Below are 12,956 nucleotides of genomic sequence, written 5' to 3'. Positions count from 1 at the left end.
AAGTTAACAATTGTATTTCTTGTGGGAAGCAAATACCGCATAAGGATTTCCATTCCCTCTGTATACCTTGTTTAGGCCCAGACCACGACATCTCGGGCTGTCGCTTTTGTGCTTCTTTCAATAAACGCACTATTAAGCGTCGGGCGGAGTTCGCCCAGCACTTTTTTGGTAAAGCTTTTAATTATAAAATGTCGTCTGAGACTCCGACTACTGTTTTGTCCAAAAAACGCAAGGACAAAGACCGACACGCGAGGTCCGCGGTCTCCACCGACACCACGACAAAACCAGCTACACGTGGTCCAGTTCTCAGCGAGGCGCCTACGCAGCCCCTGACTACCGACGACACTTCTCTGGCGGTGTCTTCTGTAACTGAGACCGCAGGTTCCGTGTCTTCTGTAACTGAGACTGCAGGTTCCTCAGCCCATACCCTGACTACAGCTACCGAAGCCACTGTGAGTGTTGAGCCTCTTAATGTGGACAGGTCCACTTCCACCCATGGTGTCTTCAGACCTTCTTCTTCCTTTTTCATAAAGGCCTTTACTAAGTCTAAATCAGCCATGCATTCCAAGAGGCCTGTTTCACAGGGCCCATCTCCAGGCCCCATGCCTAAAAAGCAGATGCTCAAAATGGCTGAGGATTTAATTACTCTTATCAGGGGTTCCCAACCCCCTCCAGACAAGAGACCCAGAGTGGAGGAAGATTCTCCCTCTTCTGACCAGGGCTGCATTATTTCAGAACATTCTGATGAAGAGGAGCACTCGTTACTCCCCTTTTGAAGATTCTGATGCAGAGCAGTCCATTCCTTCTGTATCCCCCCCCCCCCCCAGAGGATTTCTCTTTCGGGGAAACCTTGCATACCTTGAGGGAACACTTCCATTGGGAAGGCCAAGATTTTTCAGATTCCAAGAAAAGGTTTAGGGAATTTCTTTTGCTACCTCAGCACAGACCTCTGGCGATACCTCCTGTCTTGGACATACTTGATGATGTTTACTCGGAGGCTTGTCTTAATCCGGATTCCCTGCCTCCTGCCCCAGTCAAGCCTGATAGGTACTACAGAGTTCCTAACTCACACCAATTTCTTTACAAAAGCCATAATGCTGACCCTGAAACCATTTCTCAAGGCCCCAAGGGAATGAAGGCCTCTACTGCTAAGAATCCATTACCTTCTGAGAGAGTCTAGATCCTTAGAAAGGTGGGGAAAAAAGGTATATACCTCGGCCACCCTAGCCATGAGGGCCTTAAATTGTCAGTTCCATATGCTTAAATATCAGCAGTTTCTGTTATCACAATTAAGGAATTAAATTGTCACAATCTGAACAACCAGATTTGAAGGAGTTGCAGGATATGATGCATAGTGCAGAACAAGTGGGTAAACACACCTTACAATGTGGCTATGATGCTCTAGAGGCCTCAAGTAGAGCTGCTGTTACAGGATCAGTCATACGTAGACATGCCTGGCTTAGGGAACAAACCTTGCCTAATCATGTTAAAGCTGAACTACTAGATGCTCCTTTACGAAAGGATGTATTATTTGGTAGTAATGCTGAGGAGATACTACGGAAAATGGAAGAAAAAGCTAAATCTATGCAAACTGTCAAAGCTTTTCTACAGGTACAACCACCACGTTTTAGCAGAAATTGGCCTTCAAAAAACTGGTCCTTTCCAGCCACGGACAAGCCCCAAAGAGGTAGATACAGGCGCACAAGGGGTAGAGGACAATCTCAAGGATCATATAGAGGCAGACAGTGGCAATCTCCAGCACCAAGAGGTGGCGAAGACAGTGCACAACAATACAGGAAACAAACCCAATGACTTTCCCCTTTGCATGCCAAGCAAGGCTCAGGTGGCAGCACCCTTGGGAGGAAAGCTGGCATTATTTTCAAAAAACTGGCATATTGTCACAAAAGACAAATGGATCCTGGACATTATAAACAGAGGCTACAGATTTCATTTTCACACTCTTCCAAAAATGAGAGGCATGCCGAACCTGCCACACAATCAAAGGGCAGAGGCTCAAATACAAATTTCAAAGCTCATGGACATGAAAGCTATTCAAGAGGTACCTACTCACGAACAAGGTCAAGGTTTTTATTCCAGACTATTCCTGGTACCAAGGAAGGGAACCGATTGGAGACCCATTTTGGACTTATCCATCCTAAACACATTTCTACTCGTACCAAAATTCAAGATGCTCACCTTACAGCAGCTTCTTCCCATGCTGGGCAAGGAGTCTTGGCTGGTAACATTGGACCTCAAGGAGGCATACCTGCATGTCCCAATCAGACAAAGCTGCAGAAGATACCTCAGATTTCTTGCAGGTTCAATCCACTATCAATTCTCTGCATTGCCCTTTGGCTCATCTACTGCGCCCAGAGTATTCACGAAATGCCTGGCATCAGTAATTGCTTACTGCAGACTTCAAGGGATACAAATTTACCCTTATTTGGAACACATACTTCTGGAACATCCAGCTTATCTAACACGGTTATTGAATTCTCTGGGATACACAGTCAACAAAGAGAAATCCAGGCTAACACCATCTCAGAAAATAATTTTCCTGGGTGCCAACTTGGACACAAACACCCAGATGGCTTATCTTACGCCAGAAAAACAGGGGCAACCAACTCAGTACTTCAAGATGCTAGCAAATTGTACCAGGCTAACTGCAAGGAAAACTCTGCAGTCTCTGCTTCATGGCATCTTGCATTCTTCTAATCCCATGTGTAAAGTTGCATATGAAGAAACTTCAATGGTACCTAAAAAACCTATGGTCTCAACACAGCCACAGTTTGGAAACAATAATACCACTAATTCCATGTTTGCAAAAAGAATTTCTATGGTGGGCCCAAGCATGCCAAACAAACACAGGTCTACCATTCTGCAAGCCTCAAGCAAATCAAGTCATCACAACAGACGCCTCAGACTACGCCTGGGGGGCACACATGACAGACAGGTGCATTCAGGGCAAATGGTCCCAAAAGGAAAAGCACCTTCACATCAATCAAAAGGAAATGCTAGCAGTGATAAATGCAATTACAGCTTTCAAGGACCTCCTACATCCAGGGCAATTATTGATAAGAACAGACAACACCTCAGTAATGTGGTACATAAACAAACAAGGAGGAACTCATTCATACCCCCTGTGCAGGCTGGGCATGTCACTTTGGAACATGGCTCTGGAATGGAAAATCGAGCTTCAAGCACAGTACCTGCCAGGTTTGGAAAACACGCTGGCAGACAATCTAAGCAGAAATATGACAGACCCGCACGAATGGAAGTTGCACCCTCAAGTGTTTACAAAGATAATCCAAGCGTGGGGAAGGCCAGACATAGATCTCTTTGCCTCCCACAAGAATCATCAATTGACAAAATTCTGCTCAAGGACGTTTCATCCAAAGGCCTGGAGAGTGGACGCCCTTTCTTTCAGTTGGGAAGCACGGACAGTTTACGCCTTCCCACCTTTGCTTCTACTGCCCAAGGTGCTCTTGAAAGCAAGAGCAGACAGACCAAAGATGATACTGATTGCTCCAGACTGGCCAAGACAACACTGGTACCCACTCCTAAGGAGCCTAACACATTCTCCTCCCTGGACCCTACCTCTAATGCCTCTTCTCCTGACTCAGCACAGCTACAAAACTCTTCACAGTCAGCTGAAAACACTCAATCTGGCTGCATGGAAAATTCCTCAACACCACAACAGACCCTACTCTCCAAGGAGGTGCAGGATGTCATTTTGGAGGCCAGAAGGCCATCTACTAGAAAAGCTTACTCCACAAAATGGAAATGGTTTTGCGCTTTGAATGAGAAAAAGGGCCAGGATCCTAGAAAACTGAATTTGTCTCAGATATTACAGTATCTAGCTGAGCTGTTGAACAGTGGACTTTCATTTTCCTCCATCAAAATCCATGCCTCAGCCATTTCTGCAGAATACAACACTGATCCAACCTTATTCTCTCCCCCACTCTTAAGACAGTTCCTCAGAAGTGCTAAGAATATAAGACCTCCAAGGAAACAACCAATACCAGCCTGGGATCTTAATTACATTCTAGAAAAATTAACATTGCCTCCCTTTGAACCAGCTGCCTCAACAAATTTGCAATATTTGTCCTGGAAAACAGCTTTCCTTCTGGCTATTATCTCAGCTCGTAGGGTCTCGGAACTACAAGCCCTCATGGCTGTGCAGCCCTTTCTCATCTTCCATCAGGACAGGCTTTCCCTACGAACCAACCCGTCATTTATGCCTAAGGTAGTATCCAGGGTAGCTTTAAATCAGGCCATACACTTACCTACCTTTTACCCCAATCCTCAAAACAAAGGGGAAAGGCTGCTACATTCCTTAGACATCCATAGACAGCTACGTTACTATTTGGACAGAACAAAGCCTTTCAGGAAATCAGAACAACTCTTTGTGTCCTATGCTGCAGGAGCTCAAGAGAAGCCAGTTTCCAAACAGACAATTTCAAAATGGATAGGCCACTGCATACGGTTTTGTTACTCCTTTCATGGTAAATCTGTACCTGTAGGCATCAGATCCCACTCCACAAGGGCCACAGCTACCTCTGCAGCCTTCCTCAGAGGAGTCCCTACCAAAGATATTTTGGAGGCAGCCACTTGGAGTTCTGTGCATACCTTCACTAAACACTACCACCTACCTTTATACTCCAAAACTAGAGCAGGCTTTGCCACTGCTGTGTTGCAGGGCATTCTGGCTCCTCCCAGTTCCACCCTGTGCGTAACTTTGGGATTCTACCCATCTGTTATGACTGCAGCTGTATGCATGATGAACATAGTACAGTTTTGTACCTACCATAAATGTAGATGTTAGAGTGCTGATACAACTGCAGTCCAGGTTCCCCTCCCTCCTTCCCCTCTGGGTACAGACCTAGTGGCTAACTCCTCATCTTACAACCTGATTGGGTTATCCTTCTATGGTGTATTTGCTTGCAACTACTGATTTTTGATTATATTGCATTGCATGATTATATATTATATATATATATATATATATATATATATATATATATATATATATATATATATATATATATATATACATTGCCTTCCTTCTGGGGGCACCTGACATCTGGGGCAAGAAAGACTGAAGAAAATGGCGTCGGCTGTGTCTTATATACCCCTGTCGCGCTGATGTCAGGAAAGAAAGCAACAACAACCGACGCTGGACATAGACTTTGGAATTCGGCCGACCGAGGACCCGCCTGACGGCAGGAAAACCCATCTGTTATGACTGCAGCTGTATCAGCACTCGAACATCTACATTTATGGTAGGTACAAAACTGTACTTTCTTCCACCAGAACCTGGCCTCCTACTTTGGCGGCTCCTGACAGGTTAGGCCACGAAAAACTGATGTAATGATGTCTGCTGCCTTTTCTTTATACCACTGACAACCTGACGTCAGTCCTCAAGCAATTGCAATCGATGCAGAAATACTAAGTCTCTGGTATTCGGGCTGGCCGAGGGCTACCCTGGCAGGAATAACCCAAATGTGATGACTGCAACAGTGAATACACTCAACATGTACATTTATGGTAAGTGTACATGACTGTACTGTCTTGTCTAATTGTTGTTGATATTGTCTCTGAATTACTCCACATTTATCTTTTATGTTCGGTTATCTATATCTGTTTTATGTTCGGTTATCTATATCTGTTTTATGTTCGGTTATCTATATCTGTTTTATGTTCGGTTATCTATATCTGTTTTATGTTCGGTTATCTATATCTGTTTTGCAAAAGGAGGGGGAACCGTATGTGTTCAAGTGAGAACAATTTGTTCTATTAATGAAGGTGTAGAAGAATGGCCTGTCCCCAAATATAACCTAAATTTACAATAGCAAAACTAGGTTTGCCACCTTTTCAAATGCCCAACATTTTTGGGACAAAGGTCAGATTTTGTAGGGCGAAACATACTTAAGGCCAGTACAAATGACAAACTTCACTTTTTTGCCTAAATAAAAGCTTATTCTTGTGGCATTTTAGTTACTTATTCTGTTTCTTACAACATTTAGGTGTTTCAGATACAGAATAACTGTTTTATGCAACTATTGCTTAAAATATACAAAATATTTTTGTCCTAAAATATCAGGACATTTGCCATTTTTTTTTTCAATTTTTTTGCAGGATACAACTGCCCAAAGAGGGTACTGTCCCTCGCAAAGTGGGACAGGTGGTAACCCTAAGCAAAACTGGTGATCTGACTGTCAATTGTAGCAGAAAAGTTCCTCTGTCCAAAAAAAAGTTGCTTGCAGCAGTTAGAATACCAGACACAGATTGCTTCAGCTGTTACTGCATGTACAATATCCGCATTTATTTCTGAATGCAAATACTGTAGTACTACCCCACTAGCATGTGCTTGTTGTGCCCCCTAACATCTTGCGCATGGGACATCTGCCCCCCTTCGTACCACCCTAGAGCTACTTCGCTGTACAGCAGACCTCTTGCATGATTAGCCTGGACTCATTTCTGTAGAACATTTTTTGTCAGATATTTTCAGGAATGTGTTGGCAGCACATACAATGCAGTGTTAGTTTCATTCTTCCATTTATTAAGGAGACTGCATAAATCAGATATTCTAGCCAAAAGTCCTAAGTGTGAGCCATGTGTTTCCAGGTTTGAGTGGTAGGCTGAATGATGGAAAAGCTGGCTGGGGAGTAGTAATGATGACAAGGCATTTACCTGATTATATCTTTTTTTGGCATGAGAGTTTGAGGTTACTGTCCAAGGGTGCATAATCTGCACATCATCCCTGCTGGAGTTATATACAAGGGGGGACATAGCCTTCTGACTTGTTGAGTCATCCATGAAAGTTTTGGAGGGGGGACTTCCTTGCAAAGGCCCTTTGTGGCCATCCCTTGACTGAAGAAAGGTATGCACAAGAGAGACAATAAAGCTGAGCAAATGCCCTGATGAAGGCCACCTGGGCAGTGGCCTCCTCTCAGCCATGCTTTTGCCGTATAATGGAGAACAAATGGCTGAGAAGTGATGTAAAAGATTGCAGTAATGGTTGTCAGACACAGAGGACAAGAAAAATTAATTAAAAAAAAATGGATATTTTGTTTACATGGCATGGCCTTTGGCTGAATGTCTTACCAGATTTCCTTTCATTATGCTTGTGTCACTCTTATTCTAATCTTGTTTTTTTTAGTTTCCCGTGGCTGGTTTATAGTGTCGTTTGAGGTTTTGTTTTAGATGATACTTGATACAAATGACCTTACTGGAGTAATATTGTAATGTTATGCAAAAAATTTAGTAGGTTTCTAAGCATGATCTTCACAGCAAGTTTAATTCACTTTCCATGCCTTTGTAAATGTTTGTATGTCTTCATATCTGTTTAACTGTTAGCACCTCTTTCAAAAGTAACACTTATGTTCTCTTCTAAGTCTTCTTGTTTATAGTGGTTAGTGTTGGGAAGGAACTAGTCGCAGTGTAATTTATTACAGAATTAGACAGACTTGTCATAATGATCCTTCACAGAATGTGAAATTAGTGTGGTGGTTATGAGATGCTGCTTCCTTTGAGTGCTCTAATGAGGGTACTTGCTAGAAGAGTCTCCTCTCTCCCTAGTGCTTTGTGTCCTTTTATTATTGGTATATGTGAAGGGAGTTTAGCAACTTATGCTGTAATAGTAATGTTTTTGTCAGTCTGACATCAGTTGTATAATGTAAATTTTTTTATTGATTCCTCATTTCAGAGCAACAATTATGTCCTTGGAAGATTTTGAACAACGATTAAACCAGGCTATTGAGAGGAATGCATTTCTTGAGAGTGAACTAGATGAAAAAGAAAATTTGCTGGAATCTGTACAGCGTCTGAAAGACGAAGCTAGAGGTTTGATGACTGTACTTTATTGAACACATGGTTATGTGAGTAAGAGAAAACATGCAAAAATGGGAGCAGATTTATAGGGGTCTTCTGACAAAAGTAATAAGAAAGATTACGAGTGCAGTCCAGTGGTGAAAAATTTTATTTATAAAATAGTAATGTTTTAATTATTTTTTTTTAGTATGCAAGTACTTCTGTACATTGCCTTTATATGTAGAAAAAATTGCATGTGTTGCTGTGTTAGCCATAATTTTAGCTTTTAATAAAGCATGCATTCAATGCAAGTAGAAAAGAGTATTTATGGGAAATAAGACGCAGTTACGGTTCTTAAATTATTTTAAAAAGTATTAAAATTAGTAGTAAAAGTTAAATATTTTTATATTTGCCACATACCATAAAACTCATATTGTATCTTGAAGTCAGAAAGGTACAGAGAACAGTTAGTTTCAGAGTCCTTGAATGTAGCAGCAGAATAAGTAGAGCCGATATATGTGAGAAGTATTTGATCCAAGTAAGGCATTCTGTATTTCTGCTCAGTATAATCTGAGTAGCATAAATAGCTGGCAGGAAACTGTACCTTTCCTGAGGCCTTTGGACAAATCATTTTTTTTGTAAACACCTTGATTTATCACGTGTGACATACGCTTATTTACATTTATATAAAAGAAAAGCCATATTAACATGTTCACAGTTACAAACATTCTAAATCGCATATATTTTTCTATACAATATAATCAGTCTAACTTTGCATAAATTGCCTTCCTTTACACTTCATTCCTCCTACAAAACATTTTTCTGCATGTATGTATTCGACAGTTTCCATTTTTTTTCTGTGCAATTCACTGCAACCCTTTTTCCAAAAATCCCATGTCCATTTCTTTTATCTCTGTTACAATATTCAGTAGCTCAAATACTGTTGGTTTAGACTTTGATTTCCATTTTCTAGTAATTGCTTTTTTTGTCAGCCATCAGAATTTAACTTAACAAGGCCTTATTGTGTCTAGGCAATTCAGATGCTGTATTCGAGGTATAAAAAAAAAAATCATTTCATAGTTGCATTGATTTGTTCATCCAGTATTACTGACAATGCTCTGTAGGGAATTTTTAAAATATGCCAACCCATTACACTCCCAAAATATATGTTCCCAGTTACTTCTTCCCCGTCATACCTCCAGAATTTGCCGTCTACCTGAGGAAAAATTCTTTGGAGTCTGCTTGTGGTACAAAAATTGTTTTGCAAACACTTGGCAAAAAATCTTAAATCTTTCAGACTTTGTTGCATAATTAGAAGCCATAAATATGCAAATTACATTTACTTCTCAGAAGTCAAGGCCAATATCAGTGGTCTCTGTCTGACTAAATTTGCAGATGATTGCAAATTAGGAGCTGTCATTGAATTTCGCACCGACACAAATGTTCTCAAGGAGGGGCTTAAACTGACAAACAACTGGTGTCAGAGCCATGGACTAAAACTAAATGCCAAGAAATGCATAATATTATCCTTTGGGAAGTCATGCATCCCTGTTGGCAACACATCCCTTAGAGTTGACCCAGTTGTCAAGGACTTAGGGACACACACAGATAGTAATCTAGCCTTTGACCATCCTGTGTCTACAGTGGTGAGGAAGTCATTCTGTTGCACAACTTATAAACAAAGGTATGGTATTTAAGTCCACGGAAGTCATTTGTATTATCTTTTGTTTAGGAATTGCTGCAATAACAGAATCCTTTTTAAACCATACTCTTAAATATTTCATTGTATCACGCACCCATAAATACAGGTATTGCTGGACTAGTTAATGTGTGGGCACATAGTTTACAGCTGTAGCCTTTGTTTTATGTCATTAATTTTATGTCCTAAAAAAAACTTGAAATTGTCTCAGAATGTTCCACAACACTGAGATGTCTTTTTCTGGATGTATCTGGTACAAAGTAATATTGTCTGCAAATAAAGCCAATTTTTCTTGGTTACTGTACTAATTGTATCCTTGAATTTTTGAGTCCCTTATTTTCTTTGCCAGTGGTTCTAAATGTAAAACAAATAAAGGGGAATGAGGACCCCACTGCCTGGTTTCTCTTTTCAGACCAACTTATCAGAGAAGTACCCTCCTATCCCTTATATATCCACCCAAGTAACCTTATTATTGTACAAGTGAATTTAAATACTTCCATTGCCCTAGTCATAAAATCTCAGCTTACTTTGCCAAATGCATTCTGTATATCAATACTCACCAACAGCAACAGTATTTTCTTACATTCTGCTTCCTTCTAAATCATCATTGTTCTAGTAATGTCATATATTTGCCCCCCTTCCCCCTTTCAAAAAAACACGTTGATCTGTATCTATCAATTTTGCCAATACCTTCACCATTCTTTTAGCCATTATGAACATAAACACTTTATAATCATGGTTTAAAATTGAAATGGGCCTATATGAAGTTGGGGTAATCTTTACCGTCTGTATGTATTACAACCACTGCACCTTTTTCCCAGAATGTTGCTGCTTCACCTCTTTTAAGGTACTTTTAAACAAAACCTTCCAGATCTTTGTCAATTTCTCACCTCCTACCTTCCAAACGTCCACCTGAATGCCATCTGTTCTTGGAGACTTTCCTGCGGATTGGTTATACATCACCATTTACATCTCATCTCCTTGTATCCTAACTGTTAATTGTTGAGCCTCATTTGCCTCTAACCTTGGCATGTTTGTCTTCCATAAATATTTCCATTTGTGCTTTTTCTTGATTTCCATATTCTCTGCTTTGTACAGATTTTCATAAAATTTCTGAAATATTTCTTATTCCTCTATAAGATCTCAGGTTATTTTATTTTTTTATAAGCTCTGCAAGTTTGGCAATAACCCTTTCTACTTACTTTTGCCCAAGTCTTTGTGCTGAGAGTTTTTATGCTCTGGAGTTATAAAAAAAAAAAAAAAAAAAAAAAGTTGCTTAACTGAAGTCTTTCTAAGCTTGCATATATTATTCAGGTTCTCCCTTATTTTCTTTTTAGCTGTCTGCATTTGGACCGCTTCTTGATTTGTGAGATTCCCCTTCATCTGGAATATTTTAAACTTTGTCAGCCCCTTTAAAATTCTTGTTACTTCTAAACCATATCTTTTTCTCTCCTATTTCTATCCTATTTTTTAAGCTCACTTTCATTTTGTCACACTTACTAAGGTATTAACTTCATTGTTTACTAGGCTAGCAGTCCAGGGGACCATTAAGGAGCCTAGCCCAGATTCCCATTTGCTGTTAGGCACAGTCTGGTTAATTAATGTGGTGAAGGTCACACAGTAGGCAAATAGGGATGAGAGAATCCTTCATCACAGGAACTACTGCTCACTGTGTTGAACTCTCTGTGCAAACTACTCAGAATCATTCCGTCCTTAGAAGCAAACTAGACACAACTGCAGTACAGTAAAATTAAATCTGACTTTAAGTGCTTTTTGCAGCGGCTGGCTGTTTGGATATTCCATCTCCACCCATTTCTGAATGTTTTTTTTGCTTTTTCTTTATTTTTGAGTGAGACTGTCCTTTCTGAAATATTGTGTGGCATTATAGTGACTACAGAAGCGCACTCAGCTCATGGCACTCATTTGACTTCTGCTATTGTTGCAGTTTGACTCTTAGACCTAATGTTTGTCAAAGAAAAGCTTGTATTTGATGCTTAGAAAACGCGGAAATTCTCCAAGTGTTTTTGGGTGACAGATCAAGAGACTGGATTCAAACTGGCATGCTGCATCTCTTTCAGAGTGAAGCATGAAATAAAGTATCATTATGTCTTACTCATTCAGTCGTGATCTGACTTGTGGGTCCTCGAGACGCTTGTCTAATCTAAGTTGGCAAAATTAGTGTCTAGCCTAGAGTCCCTGTTAAGAGTTTTTCCTGTCATGTTGTAATGCCCAGGGAGACCAGGTCTTATTTGCTGCCATTGTGAACAAAAGTGGATCTCTTCTCTGCATTCCGCTAAGTACTCCTCGTCTATTTATAAATAACTCGTTAAAAGACTTATAATGTTTTTAGATAATTATTGCTTCCAAAGTCTTAATTGCTGGTTTCTTTACTTTTTTAGCCCCTTTCCTTCTCATTTTCTTTTGTTGATGTCTTTCTTAAAAATAGTAGTAGTAGTATTACTGTAGACATTGATGTGTATTTTGAGTAATGTCCTTTTTTGACCAGCTAGCATTTATTTTGCATCTTCTGTGCCTCATCCTGTTGAATTGTGAGTTTGAATAGCCAATCTTTTGACATGGGTAAAGAAAAGGGAAAAGAAGTTTCAGAAAATGTCAGAAATGTGGACGTAAAATCCCACCACAAGTTGCCCGTGAGTTGCATGTTGTGTGCTGTAGTATGGACCTCTTGACAACTGATACTTCGTATGCAAGGCCTTCAGACCTAGAGCGTTATCAGATTGCAGAAGTAAACTTATTTATCCGCCTTTTGCCCTTGGATCCATAAAAGTGTAAATCCAAAGAGTCTTTTCCAGGAAAATGCACCCAGACAAATTGGAGTAGTCTTCAGCTCCAAAAATTGCACTAGCAGATTTGGCTTCACCATTGACACTGACACACACGTCCACTGGCTCGATAATTGTCAGAGCCAGTTGTAATGCAAAACAAGTTAGCTAAGAAGCTCGTAAGCTAAACTTCATCTGAGAGAGGACTCTCCAGAATCCCTTCACTAAAATTTTCCACTTCCTCTTTTTGGTCATTTAGGTCCTACAAGAGTACCACTGAAGCAAATTTGGATTTCTTGAAGTCCTTCCTGAAGGTGGAGATTGAGACAGTACTGTAACATATGCTCTTGACACAGCTGCCCTTGCTCAGACGTGACTTGGTTCCATGTGAGCCATGTTTAAATTCATCTCTCTATATGCTAAGGAGGAATGGTTTCATGCTTGAGCATATATGGCATCGAACTGGTACTTTAGAATATAAACTTGCTCATGACAACCACTTTGTTTACTGTCATTCTGAAGTCTGTGACTCTAAATCAATGTGCACCTTTCCAAACATATTTACCAGGCTGTAAATCGTCCTGCTGCATTGTTTAAAATAGTGGGCTGTTATTATAAAATTTTTCCTTCAATTTTTTTTTTTTTTTTCCCGCTTAAGACCA

At 40.2% G+C, this 12,956-nt stretch overlaps 1 protein-coding gene across 4 annotated transcripts in view; it reads left to right on the top strand.

The window, feature by feature from the left end:
* NDE1 (nudE neurodevelopment protein 1) overlaps positions 1 to 12,956 on the top strand; it is a 653,710-nt gene that overhangs the window by 83,747 nt on the left and 557,007 nt on the right. For all 4 annotated transcript variants that reach the window (XM_044089169.1, XM_044089166.1, XM_044089170.1 and 1 more), the window contains exon 2: positions 7,709 to 7,845. In XM_044089169.1, coding sequence (XP_043945104.1) covers positions 7,709 to 7,845 — 137 coding nt within the window. The remainder of the gene's footprint in view (positions 1 to 7,708; positions 7,846 to 12,956) is intronic.

The sequence above is a fragment of the Protopterus annectens genome, chromosome 12.part0 (genome assembly GCF_019279795.1).
Source record: "Protopterus annectens isolate FY-2018-M chromosome 12.part0, PAN1.0, whole genome shotgun sequence".
Taxonomy (NCBI): domain Eukaryota; kingdom Metazoa; phylum Chordata; order Ceratodontiformes; family Protopteridae; genus Protopterus; species Protopterus annectens.
Note: the sequence above shows the minus strand (reverse complement) of the source record. Positions and strands in the feature narration are given on the sequence as shown.